General features: G+C 45.0%; 1 protein-coding gene across 1 annotated transcript in view; it reads left to right on the top strand.

The window, feature by feature from the left end:
* The window catches only part of FAM117B (family with sequence similarity 117 member B), a 166,338-nt gene that overhangs the window by 58,358 nt on the left and 91,622 nt on the right, over positions 1 to 16,358 (top strand). Inside the window, exon 3 of the mRNA XM_033945975.1 lies at positions 2,866 to 2,955. Coding sequence (XP_033801866.1) covers positions 2,866 to 2,955 — 90 coding nt within the window. The remainder of the gene's footprint in view (positions 1 to 2,865; positions 2,956 to 16,358) is intronic.

The following is a 16,358-nucleotide window of genomic DNA, read 5'->3' as shown; positions in this document are numbered from 1 at the left end:
ACAGTTCTTTTCCTTCATCCGGCTGCAGTGAAAAGAGCTGACAGGTAGGCACATCACAGACTCATAAGAACATAAGAAGTTGCCCCCGCTGAGTCAGACCAGAGGTCCATCTTGCTCAGCGGTCCGCTCCCGCAGTGGTCCATCAGGCCTAGTGCCTGAACAGTGATCCTTGATTAATTTTATAATTTACCTCTAATCCCATCCCTATAATCTACCTCCATTATTTCCTAAGGGAACTAAGGAGATGGTCTCCCACCTCCCTAAACCCCAAATCGCTATTTTTTATTTTCAGATTTTGTTTATTTTTGCTGTAAATTTGCTGGTGATGGCCATCTTGGATTTTTATCGATCTTTTTTCAAAGTTTTATTTCTGCTTCAAAAACCCTCGATTTGATTAAAAATCATTCGGGATGGACTCTCCAGCCCCTAATCTGTTGAATGTGTGCGTTGATTGCTCTGGATCAGTGACTATACTTTATGCCACAGCACGCTGGGGGAGGGGACGTGAGCTTCAGGCTTTGCCTCCTTCATGTCTTCCAGGGCTGGGGAACCGGCCTTGGTCCGTGATTTCAGAAAAATAGCTCTCCCAGAGGCCGTTCTGGAGTTTGGTGCCGAGCGCCTCAGCAGAGCCCTACAGTGGACAAGATGTGAATTTTCACCAGACTCTTTTTGGCTCCTCTGGAAAGTTTATTCTTCGGACCCAGCTTGTTGGATGCAGCTGGCGGGCACATCTGTTACTTCTGAACCAGTTGCGTCAGTGGCAGAGATCCCTTTTCAAGAGTCCTCTCGTCTAGCTATGGCTGAGCTCAATTGCATTATACCATATGGATAATATGCCGCTTTTGTCTCCTGGATCTGTCTGAAACCCTTGCAGGGACTAGTCAGCACGGTCACCCTGAGAGTCCTGATTTGGGTGGGACCCCTCCGTCAGCAGACCTTGTAAGCATGGCTTTGTCCACCATTTTATTGCTGTCCTCCTTTTTCCATCCTATCCACAGTTTCATGGTCTGCTTACAGAACAATAGGATACTCAGGCTGCTCTTTCCGGCTCTCTCAAGCTATGTCTAAGTTTTATCAGCTGGCTCCTGCTGTTTAGCAAGTTTGAGCAGTAGTGTTTAAGGACTCCCAGGATTGTAGAGTGGATATTAATAATAATAATTTTTTTAAAAAGAACCTTTTTGAAGTGGCTTCTTCAGGCATCAAGTCAGTGGCAGCTTCCTTTGCAGTGCGTGCCTATCACATGAGCTTGCACAGGGTGCCTGAAGTGGATGTCTGCCCTCAGCTAGTGCTGGACGGTGTGGATTGTGGTGGATGCCCTTTATGTTCTCATTTGAGTTCTTGTGTTGGCGAGGGGGTGAGACAGAGACAAAAAGGAGGTGCTGCATAGTTGAGGTGAGAGAGAGATATGCTGAGGTTGATTCTTGAATGATATGTTAAGGCTTATAACATAGCTACTGCCCTACCTAAGGTCAGTTACCCTGGATGAAATTTGTAAAGTTTTGGCCTCATGTTCAGTGTTAAAATTTATGGCCCATTGTTTGGAGACTGTGGGGAAAGTTTATCAGCATGGGCCATCTTTAAGTCCTGTTTTTACTGTTAAACCTCTAAGTAACTAGATCTTATGCTAAAATAGCACAAGCTAGTGGTAAAATGTCGTAATCATAGTCCACTGGATACTAATACAGTAAAACCTTGGATTGCAAGTAACTTGGTTTGCAAGTGTTTTGCAAGACAAGCAAAACATTTTATTAAATTTTAACTTGATATACAAGCAATGTCTTGCAATACATGTACATACAATATACAGTACACACATCACAGCTGAGCTGATGCTCCTTTTCTCTCTGAAGCTGCAAGAGTGTAGTGACTGTTCTAAGTAAGCAAAGTCTTACAATATGAGTACATACAGTAACACGCGTCACATCATCACAACTGAGCCGATGGTTCTTCTCTCTCTGACGCTGCAGGAGTATAGTGACTGTTCTAAATGAGCGAGGTCAATACAAGTACGTATAGTATTTTGTATTAAAGTTTTTGGGTTGTGGAACGAATCGTCTGAGTTTCCATTATTTCCTATGGGGAAATTTGCTTTGAGATATGAGTGCTTTGGATTACAAGCATGCTTCTGGAACGAATTATGCTCACAAACCAAGGTTTTACTGTATTACTGTAGTATTAGTCAAGCTAGCCTACAATGTTTTGAAATAATGGAAATCAATTTAATCCTCTTTATGAGCCCATTTTTATCTTTCTAGCTTGTCTTCATTAACTGATAGTAGAAAACTTGTCTATAAAATCATGTTGTCCTCTTGTCTTTAGTTTTAGTAGCCCCTTTATTTGAATGTATTCCATAGCTAAAGATTTCTGTTGCATTCATATCTTCGTTATCCTTAGAAAGCAAAATTGTTTACCTGTAATGATTATATCTCTGAATTGAAGCAGAATATTCAGCCCACACAAAGCCACCCAGCTTCTCTAGGAATTGACTAGTGTTAAAATAAAGGAGGCTTTACCATAATGATGTGAGAACAACTTGCACATGGTCAATAGAGCGTGTAGAAAGCTCTGGAAAGTTTTCCAAGAAGATCTTGTTTTTAATTCTGTTAATGACATTTTCCTGAGTGTAGACTGCATATAACCCATTGTTCTTGGGGTGATTTTTTTTTTTTTGCACAGATAAACAACTTGTTTTATTGGAGATGGTTAGTTATAAGTATTTTAAATTCAGATTTTATTTAAAAATATTTCTTGTATATTTGTAAGAACTTCATAATAGGACATTTGTATAATTCTGTATAAAATCAAGTAGTATGATATTCTGTAGATCATAATACCATTAATTAGCTTTTTTTTCTCTTTCTGTAGACCGAGTGTGCCTGGGCTGAAGAATACTCTGAGAAGAAAGGATCTCATAAACGTTCTGCATCCTGGGGCAGCACAGACCAGCTCAAAGAGGTCAGGATCCCTGTTTGTAAAAAGTGGAGTGAGGGTTGTATTATATTTCACAGCTTACATAGCTCCTATGGAAACAAAATTACCATTAAGAACTTATAATAATAATAAAGCTTTATTTATATCCCGTCATACCTGTTCAGTTCAAGACGGTACACACTAGCGGAAAAGTACAAAGTGAATAATGATCCTTTTCGGTTCTAGACAGTATACAATAGTGGATACAGTAGTGGATAGTTACAAAGTGGGATTGTGGGGACATTTAACAATATAAGTATAAGTAAGGAGGTAGGAGGAAGAGGGAAAGAGAGAGAGAGGTGGAAGTAGAGGGGGGAAGAGAGAGACGGGAAATGTGTGATCATCCAGTACACTGAATTGTCCTCCTTTTACTGGTTTGGGCAGCTGTATGAGGGATTTCTCCTGCTTTTGGCTAAGCATGAATATAAGTCCATAAGATATTTCAGACAGCTTTAACAGTGAAGATTTATATTACTTGAGTGAACTAGGACAGGATAATCCATTTAAAATATTGGCTACCATATTTTTCGCTCCATAAGACGCACTTTTTCCACCCAAAAGTGGGTGGAAATCTCGGTGCGTCTTATGAAGCGAAGGTACAAATTTTGTTACCTTCCCCCCATACCATTGTAAAACCTGCCTCCTGCCTCCCGCCGCCGCACCACCTTTCTAAACCCACCCACCCGCTGCCACCACATCACCTTTTTTTTTTTTTTTAAGGCCCCCCCCCCCCCCCCCCCGGTCCATCTATCAGTGCCGGTGCCATTCCCCCTTTTTTACCTGGTGGTCCAGCACCGTCATCTTATTTCCCGGCCAGTAGTGAAATAGATCAGCGCGGACGTCAGGAGCAAGCTTTATGCTTTTCCGCTTGGCCCCACACTGTTTTCCAAATGGCTGCCGTAGGTTGTCGCGGGACTCGTGAGAACTTACGCCAGCCATTTGAAAAGCAGCACAGGGCCGAGCAGGAGAGCATAAAGCTTGCTCCTGACGTCCACGCTGCTGATTTGTTTTGCCGCTAGCCGGGAAATGAGGAGCCCGGAAGTGCGAAGGCTGCCGCAGCAGGCACGAAGGAAGAAAAACCGGCTGGAGCTGATGGCAGAATTAAAAAAGGTACGTAGGGGAGGCTTGCCTAGGGCTGGCTGGTTTGGGGTTAGCTGGCTTGGAGCTGGCTAGCTGGATGGCTGGCTTGGGGCTGGTTGGCCTGGGGCTGGGGGGCAGGCTGGTTTGGGGCTGCATACCATTAGATGTGCCCACCACTGGATATGCCCTGTACCATGTCCTGGCTTACCACTAGACCACCAGAAGGGGGACAGGGTACAGGGCACACCATTTGGTTCAGAATTTTTTTTTCTTGGTTTTTCCTCCTCTAGAGGTGGGTGTGTCTTATGGTCAGGTGCATCTTATGGAGCGAAAAATATGGTTGTTTAATTTCCTAGGCTGGATGATGGTGAAAATGCTTTGATGCAGCATTTTACAGCCACTCAGAGATGAGGGAACCTTTTGGCTCAGTGGTGAAACTTTTTGACAAAACTCGAGACTGCTATTATATACTTCAAAGTTGTGATTATCCCAGGACAAGCAGACAGCATATTCTCATAGGTGATGTCACCGACGGAGCCCCAGCACGGATACTTCAAAAGTGCATCACCACTTTAAGACTTCAGAAAGTTCGCGATAACCCGCACCGCGAATGTCCGAATGCCTTCTCGCCTGACGTAGATGCGCAGTTCCTCAGTTTCTTAGTTTCCGCAGAGCTAAGAAGACGCGTTTCAACGGCTGTTGAAAACTTTTTTTGCCTTCCCGCTCTCGCGTTAGTAACTTTTTTAGTCATTTTCGTGTTTTTTTCTTTTTTTTTCTTAAGCTTATCGTTGGAAATTTAAAAAAAAAAATCTTTCTATTTTTTTTTTCTCCCTCGCGGGTTCTAGCCTGACCGGGCTTGTTTGTCCACCTTGGCTACTGTTTTCAATTTGGCCACGGCGGTATTCCCGTCAATATCATGCCCACTGACGGGATTCAAGAAGTGTGGTCGCTGTGCTTATAAGAACATAAGAAACGCCCTCACCGGATCAGACCTAGGTCCATCTAGTCCAGTGATCCGCACACGCGGAGGCCCAGTTAGTTGCTCCCTGTTGGAGACCCGGATTTCCCGTATCACCGGATATGATTTGCAAGAAGGTGTGCATCCAACTTGCGCTTGAAACCCTGAACACTGGTCTCTGCGACAAGCTCCTCTGGGAGAGCATTCCAAGCGCTCACCATTTGCTGTGTGAAACAGAACTTCCTGACATTTGACCTGAACCTCCTGCCACACAGTTTCAGGCTGTGACCTCTTGTCCGTGTCACATCTGAAAATGCCAGTAATGCTTCTTCCTGGTCTATTATGTCAAATCCTTTTAATATTTTAAAAGTCTCTATCAAATCCCCTCTCAATCTTCTCTTTTCGAGGGTGAACAGTCTCAGTTTTCTGAGGCGTTCATGGTAGCTCAAATTCTCCATACCTTTCACTAGTTTCGTGGCTCGTCTCTGCACCCTCTCCAGCAGAGTTATATCCTTCTTGAGATATAGAGACCAGTGTTGGACACAGTATTCCAAGTGTGGTCTAACCATTGCTCTGTAAAGTGGCATTATGACGTCCTCCAACCTACTCGTGATCCCCTTTTTAATCATGCCCAACATCCTGTTTGCTTTCTTTGCTGCCGCCGCGCATTGAGCCAATGGTTTTAGGGTTCTATCTATCAGGACCCCCAAGTCCCTTTCTTGTTCGCATTTGGCTAATGTCACACCCAATATTCTATATTCATATTCTTTGTTTTTCTTTCCCAAATGCATCACCTTGCATTTGTCTATATTGAAATTCATTTGCCACTTTATCGCCCATTTTTCCAGCTGGTTCAGATCCTTCTGAAGATCCTCGCAGTCCCTTGGAGAGCCAACCCCCCAACATAATTTTGTATCATCTGCAAACTTGATTATGTTGCATGTCGTTTCCTCTTCAAGGTCATTTATAAAAATATTGAACAAGATGGGCCCCAAAACCGAGCCCTGGGGCACGCCGCTAGTCACCTTCTCCCAATCCGAGAATTTCCCATTTATGATCACCCTCTGTTTTCTGTTCTCTAGCCATTTGCCAATCCATCTGTGCACTTCTCCTCCTATTCCATGACTTAGTAATTTACTCATAAGCCTTGCATGCGGGACCTTGTCAAACGCTTTCTGGAAGTCCAAGTAAATTATGTCCACTGGTTCTCCAGTAACGATTTGTTTGTTTACCTTGTCAAAAAATTGAAGCAAATTTGTCAAGCATGACTTCCCTTTCCTGAAGCCATGTTGATTAGCACTTATTAGGCTGTGCTCATCCAGGTATTGTACAATGGTATCTTTAATTAGTGCTTCAATTATCTTCCCAGGAACCGATGTGAGACTCACAGGTCTGTAGTTCCCCGGTTCACCTCTTGATCCTTTCTTGAAAATTGGGATGACATTTGCTATCCTCCAGTCATCCGGTATTTGCCCGGTTCTGATTGACATGTTAGCTGAGGATTGTAATAGTTCGCCAATTTCTATCTTAAGTTCCTTTAATACTCTTGGGTGAATTCCATCCGGTCCAGGGGCTTTGTCACTTTTAAGTCTATCAACCTGAAAGTATATCATGTCCAACCCCACATGTACTGTTGCGAGGCTCTCCTCTATGCTTCCGGTGAATATCCTCCTTGCTTCTGGCATTGTTGTAGTGTCCTCATTTGTAAAGACCGAGGCAAAGAATGAATTTAACCTGTTTGTCTTCTTTTATTGACCCTTTCTTGTCTTGGTCGTTGAGAGGACCCACTACCTCTCTTGCTGGTTTCTTTCCTTTTATATATCTAAAAAACGGCTTGAAGTTTTTGGTTTCTTGCGCTATCTTCTCTTCATAGACTCTTTTGGCGTCTCTTACCGCTTTATGACACTTTTTCTGGTCGATTTTGTGGCAGTTCCAGGCCTCCATCGTTTTTTCACGTTTCCATTTTCTAAACGAGTTCCCAACTCTGTGACTGACTCGCATCGCTGGTGTCTCCATTGTTTAGGGCCAGAGCACCATCTTGAAACCTGTAGTTCCTCGCTACAGAAAAGAACTTTGAAAAACCGCCTTCTTCAACAATAATGACTTTGGTGTCGCTATGGAAAGGGAGCCAACATTGCTACCGGCACCAACCAAGACAACACTGCGCATATTGACACCGGCAGACATACTTCCGGTGTCGCAACATCCAGTCAGAGAGAGCGAGAACTCGAAGGCCTTCAGCATACGCAGATATGCTCAAGGCCCAGCAAAAAGAAGACGGCAGATCTTCGGGCACTGGCATGTTCTGTGCGTTGGTGCCGGTGCCAGATGGGGGTAAGCAATGTGTTCGGGTGGGTGAATGGGTGCGTGGGGCATGCCAGATCGCGGGGGGGGAGGGGGGCGACACGAGCGGGGGGGGGGGAATCCCGCAGGGGGGGGCCTTTGTGAGCGGGGGAGCAATGCCGGTTCTCGGGGAGGGGGGGTAGAGCAGCGCCGTTGGCCTTGGTGGGTGGGAACGTATCAAGTAGTGCTGCCCGATTCAGAGAAAAAAATTTTGATTCGATTCAGCCTATTGATTCGATTTTCCTGCCCAATTGGGTGGTTTTTTTAAAACATCCTGGTGAGTTTATTTTATAACTTCTTCACCCTTTTATAGTCTCTTCACCCCCTTTGCCTTCTCCTAACCACACTGGCGCTGTGGTGTAAACAAACAAAAAAGACTTTTCCTCTCTCTGTTGAATCCTAGCACACGTTTGCGGTCTAACAGCAGCTCTGGCAGGATACATGTTTCAAATCTGGCATATTGTAATCACAAAACAGAAAATAAAATGATTTTTTCTACCTTTTGTTGTCTGGTCATTATTCAAATCTTGTTGGTCCCAGGATCTGGTTGTTTTCTGATAATTTGCTTGCCAGGGTCTCCTTCTTTCTTCTTTCTCTGTGCTAATCATCCATCTGCCATCTCTGTCCTCCCCTTCCGTTTCCCTTCCCTAGAGGTCTGGCATCTTTCCTTTTTTTCGTCTCCATCCACAGATCCACCTTTTCTCAACTACCCTTTCATCCAGCATCTCTCCCTCCTTCCCAACTACCCTCCTATCCAGTATCTATGCCCCCTCCACACCATCTCTCCCTTTCTGTTCCTTCCCTCCCTAAATCCCATTGCCCATCATCTCTCTCCCTCTCCTCTATTTTTAGACCCATTCTTTCTTCCCCCCAAAGTCCGGCATATGCACAACTCTTTGAACCCCCCTTCCCTCCCTCCCTCCGTGCACTTTTACACCAGGGCCCATTCCCTGAAGGCCTGCCTGTACAATCACCCCCTCCCATGAAGGACTGCACCCCCCCCCCCCGGAAGACTTGTACAACCTGCCCACAAAGGACTGCCCCCCCCCCCCCCCCGGAAGGCCTGTACAACCCCACCCCACAAAGGACTGCACCCCCACAGAAGGCCTGTACAACCCACCCCCCACCCCCGAAGGACTGCACTGCCCCCGGAAGGCCTGCGTGTTCCCTCTGGCCTCAATTTACCTAAATCCATTAGCCTGCATAAGATCGCTAGTGCTAGCGATCTTTGCAAGCTACCGTCGGGTCTTCTGAGCTGTCTTCTCTATGCCATGGTCCCGCCCCCCTTCTCTGATGTCAGAGAAGGGGGCGGGACCATGGCATAGAGAAGACAGCTCAGAAGACCTGACGGTAGCTTGCAAAGATCGCTAGCACTAGCGATCTTATGCAGGCTAATGGATTTAGGTAAATTTGAGGCCAGGGGGGAAGCCGGACACTACAGCACTTCCTGACTGACCTCCCCCCTCGCCCTCTAAAGCAGGAGTGGCAGCGGCTGGCCAGCAGGAGCAGCGCTGCCGCTCCTGCTTTAGTGGACCAGGGGGCAGGGACCGAATCGGGAAGCTGATTTTTTATTCTTTTAAATCGATTCGAATCGGTTCACCCAAAGTGAATCGGTGAACTGATTCGAATCGGGCAGCACTAGTATCAAGTGAGTTTCCCTTCGTTCGTATGGGGAAACTCGCTTTGATATATGAGTACTTTGGTTTACAAGCATGCTTCTGGAACGAATTATGCGCGTAAACCAAGGTTCCACTATACATCCATCTAACAGACAAATGCCTAAAGTCGTTGGACTAGTCCGCTAAGCAGCGAGCTGTACAATGAAAGCATTCCCTCCCCCCACCGTACCCCAAAGACAAACTTCTAGGTAATCATCACCCCCCACCCCTCTTAAAGTTCCATACAGCAAGGAGAATACATTCAATCCATGTGCAAAGATGCCAGTTTATCAGAAATTAATGCCTAGGTTCCCACTGAAAGAACATAATAATCTCTGTGAAGAGCTATCCTCTCTTCCATATGCCCCAATTGTTGTAATCGCAAATACCATACTGGGTGACCCAGCGGTCTTCCAAGATTTAGCAGCTGCTAGACCCCAGCACAATATCTTAGTTTGCCACTTGGAATATTTAGCATTATAGAGCCCCAATGCACAGCCCAAGGATGTAATCCACACCCAAACTCCCAACAAGCAAGACAATTCTCCTACTACCATTCTCCAAAAGGGCTGCAGTACCAGGCAATCCCACTATATACATAAAAAAGTGCCCAAACCCCGCTGACAACGCCAGTACCTATTCGAAACTGCAGGGTACACGATATGTAATCGCTCAGGTGTATACCACCATCGGATGAGAACTTTATATGCATTTTCCTGCACTAAGGCACAGGTAGATGCCCTACCCTCCTCATCACAGATAGCCCTCCATTTCCGAGAAATAAAACTCCTACCCAAATCCCTCTCCCATTGAGATCGAAACTTAAATTCGGGAAGAACACTCCCCTTCAATATTGATACATAATTGAAATAGGCTGTGGTACCGCCTGTAGAGTAATCCACAATTTTTCCAAATGTTCTCTTCCTAAAGGAGATGACCTATCCCAACCTTTTGATCCCATAAAATATCGCACTTGTAAGTAGGCCAAATAATCACCCATAGGAAGCCCATATTTAATTTACAAAACCTTGAAAGACACAATGCCAACTGAATTAAAAAGATCTCAAAAAGTTCTCAGGCCCAGTCTCTCCCAATGCTCAAAAACTAAATTTGTAGCTCCTGCTGGAAATTGAGGCTCCCCCTGAAGGGAAGCCAAAGAAAACACCACCACTCCCCCATTGAAATCTCTCCTAGCCTGATCCCAGACCCTAAGAAGATGTAAAAGAAAGGGGTTAGTCGTCAACTGGTGCCTGCACTGGTCTTCCAAAGAGGACCGTAAAATACAGCAAAGCAGCAGCATCCCTCCCATGTACTGTTCCATTTGTACCCCCCTCCCCCCATTTCTGGGTTCCCAGCTCCCAATCCAACACCATGCGCAGTTGGCAGCATTTCATTTTTCTTTTAACTTGAAACATCTGATCAAACAGGTTTCAACTTTTCAAAAGTACATTCTGTCATGCAAGTCACAGACGTTCCAACAGCTCATTGCTTCTGCTTTTCAACTGCGGAAGTATATGGTCCATACTACTTATGACACTTTTGAGCTCACCTCACGAGCAGCAGCCATGTCAGGGGCTATGCGATGCTTGGCGTGGCTTCGTGTCTCTGAGCTGGATGTTAACCATCAGGATCGGTTGGCCAGTGCTCCCTGCCTAGGGGATGAGCTTTTTAGACCATCTATGGACACGGCCACTCAAAAGCTTTCTGCCCATGAGACCCGTTGGAACACATTGATCAAACCAAAGAAGAAGCCTTAAGCTCGTCGAGGTTTCAAGCCTGCTTCTTCTTACCAGCTCAGATATATTGCCAAGCCTGCTCCTCCTGCTCCTCCTCAACCTAGGAAGCAAAAGCAGCAACCATGTCAGCAACCTAAACAGACTGCTCAAAAGCTTACACAGCCTTTTTGACATGAAAAACCGCATTATTCAACAACAACGCTTGTTCGGTGTCGCTATGGAGGAGAAGCCGACATTACTACCGACACCGACCAAAGCGACACCACATTCATCGATACCAGCAGAAGCATCTCCGGTGTTGCAACATCCAGTGGGTAAGCCGGCCAAGAAGCCTTCCCCTACCCCATCTGGGACTCAGGTCAATGTGGCATTGAGTCGAGTCATGCTGACCTCGAAAAAGTCCCGTAAGCACCCGGTCCCGATTTCGGTGAGTGCCTCGACATCGGCCTCCTCATCACCGGACCGGAGCATTGCACCAGGGGTACCGGTGAAAAAGCCTGTAGTAACGGTGCTCTCCTTCAAGCAAAAGATTGACAATTTGCTTCGGGAGGATTTGGGTGAGCATTTTCAAATGTTGGTGCCGACTCAAATTATGTCCACATCGACAGCGGCTATCCAGGCCATGTCGACAGCGACTATCCAGGCAGTTCAGTCTGAGCAAAGGATGACACCGACTGGGCCTCAATCTGATGCTCTACTGGTGCAGAGACCATCGACACGGGCACCAGTCGTCCTCGACTCAAACATTGAGAGAGGTTACTCTGGTGCGGTATTGGAAGCACTCTCATAAGACCAAACATCTCGAGGCTTCAACACTGTCTTCGACACCGTCCTCATTCCATACAGGATTCTGATTTATTTGGAGACTCGGAATAGGAACCACTCTGTACTACAGATGAGAACTCTTCTGGTTCAGATTCACCTCAGCGATCGCCTCAGAGACCTTCTGCTTTTTCTGAGCGGCCCTCTTTTTCTAAATTTCTCTGTCAGATGTCTGAGGATCTTTCCATCCTGCTAGAAGCGGATTCCAAGCATAGCAAGGAGTTCTTGGAGGCTTTGGATTATGACCAGCCTCCTAAAGACCTGCTGAAGCTCCCACTCCATGTCATTTTACGAGAGACTTTGTATAAGAACCCCAAGACTCCTCTTTCCATTCCAGTGGCTCCTAAAAAACTGGACTCTGTATAGGGTGGTTCCTATTCCAGGTTTTGTTAAACCACAGCTCCTTCATGAATCTTTAGTGGTTGAATCCACTCAAAAAAAAATCATCTGGAGCTAGTGTCTATGCCTCTGAAGGTAGAGCAATGGACAAGTTTGGTAAGCGTCTTTACCATAATGCAATGTTAGCCAACAGAGCTGGTAATTATAATTTTCATTTCTCATTTTACCTGAAATATTTGGTCAAACAGCTTGCATCTTTTCAAAAGTATATTCCATCCCATAGGTAGTCGAGATTCCAACAACTCATTGCTTCGACTTTTCAGTTGACGTGTTCCTCAGGAGCATAGCCTCAGTTCCCATTCTCCAACCGCTACCTCAGCTGATCGGAGGGCGGCTTCAACATTACATAAATCATTGGGAGCTCATCACCACAGATCTCTGGGTTCTAGACATCATTTGTCAGGGGTATTCTCTCCATTTTCATACCCTACCTCCCGATCATTCTCCAAGAGAGTCTATTTTGGACCCAGTAAAGTCGTCTCATTCAGGAGCTTCAATCTGTCTTTCTTCTCGATGTCATCGAAGAGGTTCCTTTGTCTCAGGATGTTGCTCTGGCAACATCTCAGACCATTGCCTTCCTACAAATTTTGGGATTCGAAGTCAATTTCCCCAAATCTCACCTAATTCTGACTCAACGTCTTCAGTTCATTGGGGTTATCCTCGATACTACTTTAATAAGGGTGTTTCTCCCTCCAGAATGCCTGTCAACAGATTTTGAAGGTGCACACCATCTCTGCGAGGTGCATGATGGCTCTCCTGGATCACATGGCTTCCACAGTTCATGTAGCTCCACTAACAAGGCTACATCTTTGCATTCCTCAGTGGGCCCTTGCTTCTAAGTGTTCTCAAGCGACAGATCGTCTCTCTCAACATATTTGTCACATCATATCTTCAGCGGTCGCTTCAATGGTGGATGACCTCCTCCAATCTATCCAAAGATCTCTTTATTTACTTACCCTCCCACATACCAAAAGGTGATAGCAACAGATGCATCTCCTTATGGTCTTCCTGTGGTCTGCCAGGGAGCAGAAATTTCACATCAATTTCCTCGAGCTCCAAACGCTATTTTATGCTTTCTCGAAGCTTTCCAGCACCTCTTTATAGTCTTCAAGTCCTCCTCCTTCGCACAGATAATCAAGTAGCTATGTACTACATGAACAAGCAAGGAGGCATGGACTCTTTTCTGTTATATTAGGAAGCTCAAAAAATATGGCTTTGAGCGACGGCTTGCAGAATTTTCTTAAAGGCTGTCTACATTCAAGGGGAGAAGAATTCCCTTGCTGACAACCTCAGCAGAATTCATCAGCCTCACGAATAGACTCTCAACTCTCCGACTCTCCATCTCATCTTTGCTCAATGGGGCACTCCTCAGGTGGACCTATTTGCCAACCATCACAATCACAAGTTGCCCCAGTTTTGCTTCAGACTTTACTCTCCTCACTGTCTAGAAGTCGATGTGTTTCTTCTGGATTGGACGGGCCTGTTTCTATATGCATTCCCTTCAACTCTCTCCTGTTGAAGACTCTGTTCAAACAAGAGTCAGCCACCATGATTCTTCATTGCTCCTTGGTGGCCCAGGCAACATTGGTTCTCCCTTCTACTTCAGCTCAGCACCAGGGAGCCAATTTCTCTACCAGTCTTTCCTACTCTGCTTACTCAGAAACAAGGATCGCTTCTACATCCCAACCTGCATTCGTTACACCTGATGGCTTGGTTTCTCTCGGGCTGAATCCATATGAATTACATCTCTCAGCCTGTCCGAGATATTACTGATGCCTCCAGGAAGCCAGTCACTCAACAACAAAAGTGGACTCTATTTTCTTCATGGTGTCTCCATCATGATCCAACTTCCTTGTCAGTGGAATTGGTATTGGATTATCTACTTCATCTGTCTGACTCTGGACTCAAATCTACATCTATCAGAGTCCATCTCAGTGCTATTACAGCTTTTCACATGCCATTTGAGGAAAAATCTTTTACTGCTCATCCTTTGGTCTCCAGGTTCATGAAAGGACTTTTCAATGTGAAACCACCTCTCAAACCTCCTCCTGTAGTGTGGGACCTTAATGTAGTTCTTTCCAGTTTAAAAGACCAACATTTGAACCAATGGCCACGGCTCATCTCAAGTTTCTTTCCTAGAAAGTTGTCTGTCTTATCTTGCTCACTTCTGCCAGGAGGGTCAGTGAGTTGCAAGCATTGATGGTAGATCCACCCTTCACAGTTTTTCACCATGATAAACTGGTTCTGTGGACACATCCAAAGTTTCTACCGAAAGTTGTTACTGAGTTTCATCTCAATCAGTTAGTTCTCCCAGTTTTTTCCCCTAAGCCTCATTCTCATGCAGGAGAAAAGACATTACACACTCTGGACCTATTACATCGACAGGACAAAGCCACATAGATCATCTCCCCAACTTTTTGTCTCATTTGATCCTAATACGTTGGGGTATCCTGGGTAGCTGCCTGTATAACGTTCTGCTATGCTCAGACTGGACTAGGTAGCTGCCCGTATATTTCATAATGGGATTTCCAATTGGGTAGCTGCCTGTATATCGTCCTACTAAGCTCAGGCTGGACTGCATTTGGAGGGTCATGTCACAGCTCACAAAGTCCAAGCTATGGCAGCTTCTGTAGCTTTCCTTAGATCTACTCCTATTGTGGAAATCTATAAAGCTGCCACTGGTCCTCAGTTCATATCTCACATTATTGTCTAGAGTCTTTCTCCAGACAGGATGGGCACTTTGGCCAGTCAGTATTACATTACATTACATTACATTTGTGATTTCTATTCCGCCTGTGCCTTGCGGTTCTAAGCGGATTACAGTTAAAAGAGATCAGGACATTACCGAGAGAATTACATTACAACGATTTAAATAAATTACATGTTGTGGTATAGAAATACAAGTATAAGATATCTGGATTTATCGATAGAATAACTTGACAGGGTTCAAGTAGTTACAAGGTTCAGTGGGGAAAACAATATAGGCAACTGAAGAAAGATACTTAACTTTGAAGGAATCAGTTAAGTGGATACCTAGGGGAGATGCTTATTTAGGAGAAGGTTAAATGGATACCTAAGGGAGATGCTTATTTAGGAGTTTGTATATTTTTTGTAAATGAGGTTCAAGGGGATGACTAGTGTGTTATTTGCTGGGGAGAGTGCATGTGTGATTGGGGGGGGGGGGGGAATATTAAGTAAGGACGTGTTTTTTGAAAAGAAATGTTTTGATTTCTTTCCGAAACACTTTGATGTCTGTTGTTTTGATCATCAGTTTGGTGATGGTGGGGTCAATTTTCGCTGCCTGAGTTGCTAGAAGGCTGTCGTAAAGTTTCTTATGTTGGGTACCATTATGAGGGGGGAAGGTGAAAAGATTCTGAGTTCTTCTTGATCTGGGTAGTCGGTAGCGGCAAAGATGGTTGTTCAGGTAATTGGGGGCCATACCATGGGTTACTTTGAAAAGTAAGCAGTAGAGTTTGAATTGAGTTCTTGCTTTTATCGGAAGCCAGTGAGAGTCTACATAGGCGGGTGTGACGTGGTCGAATTGGCTGAGCGAGTAGATGAGTCTGATAGCTGTGTTCTGAACGATCTGTAGTTGTTTTATCATAGTATTTGGGCAAGGTAGGTAGAGGCTGTTGCAGTAATCTAAGGAGCTGAGTATGAGGGATTGTACAATGATCTTGAAGTGTTCTTTGGAAAATAATTTTCTTTTTCTTAGGTTTCGCATGGTGAAGAATGCTTTTTTTATGGTTTTGTGTATTTGTGTTTGCATTGTGCAGCCTCTGTCTAGGTGCGTTCCCAGAATTTTGAGAGTATTCTGTATTGGATATTTGATGGTGTTTACATCTAGTTCTGTTAGGGATGGTTTTTGTTCCTTCTCTAGTAGTAGGAATTTGGTTTTCTCCGCATTCAGTTTTAACTTGTGGTTCGTCATCCATTTTTCTACAGTTTCCAATGTTGTTTTCAGGCGTCCGTTGGAGGTGGGGTCTTGGATGTCGAAGGGGAGGAGGATGGTTATATCATCCGCGTAGCTGAAGGATGTAATGTTTAGGGCGTCTGGGGCCGTGCCTAGGGATGCTATGAAGAGGTTGAAAAGTATAGGCGATAGAGGGGATCCTTGTGGAACTCCGCAGGGGTTTGACCATGAGTCGGATAGAAGATCATTTGACTTGACTCTGTATGATCTTGTTTTGAGGAATCCTTGGAACCAGTTGAGAACATTACCTGATATTCCTATGGCATCTAGTATCTGGAGTAGTATGGAATGGTCAACTAAGTCGAATGCTGCTGAAAGATCGAGTTGGATGATTAGTAACTTATTTCCTTTGCTGAGGTGCTGACGGGCTATGTCTAGTAGGGAAACCAGAAGTGTTTCAGTACTGTGATTGGTTCTGA

This window comes from Geotrypetes seraphini, chromosome 5 (genome assembly GCF_902459505.1).
Source record: "Geotrypetes seraphini chromosome 5, aGeoSer1.1, whole genome shotgun sequence".
NCBI lineage: Eukaryota > Metazoa > Chordata > Amphibia > Gymnophiona > Dermophiidae > Geotrypetes > Geotrypetes seraphini.
Note: the sequence above shows the minus strand (reverse complement) of the source record. Positions and strands in the feature narration are given on the sequence as shown.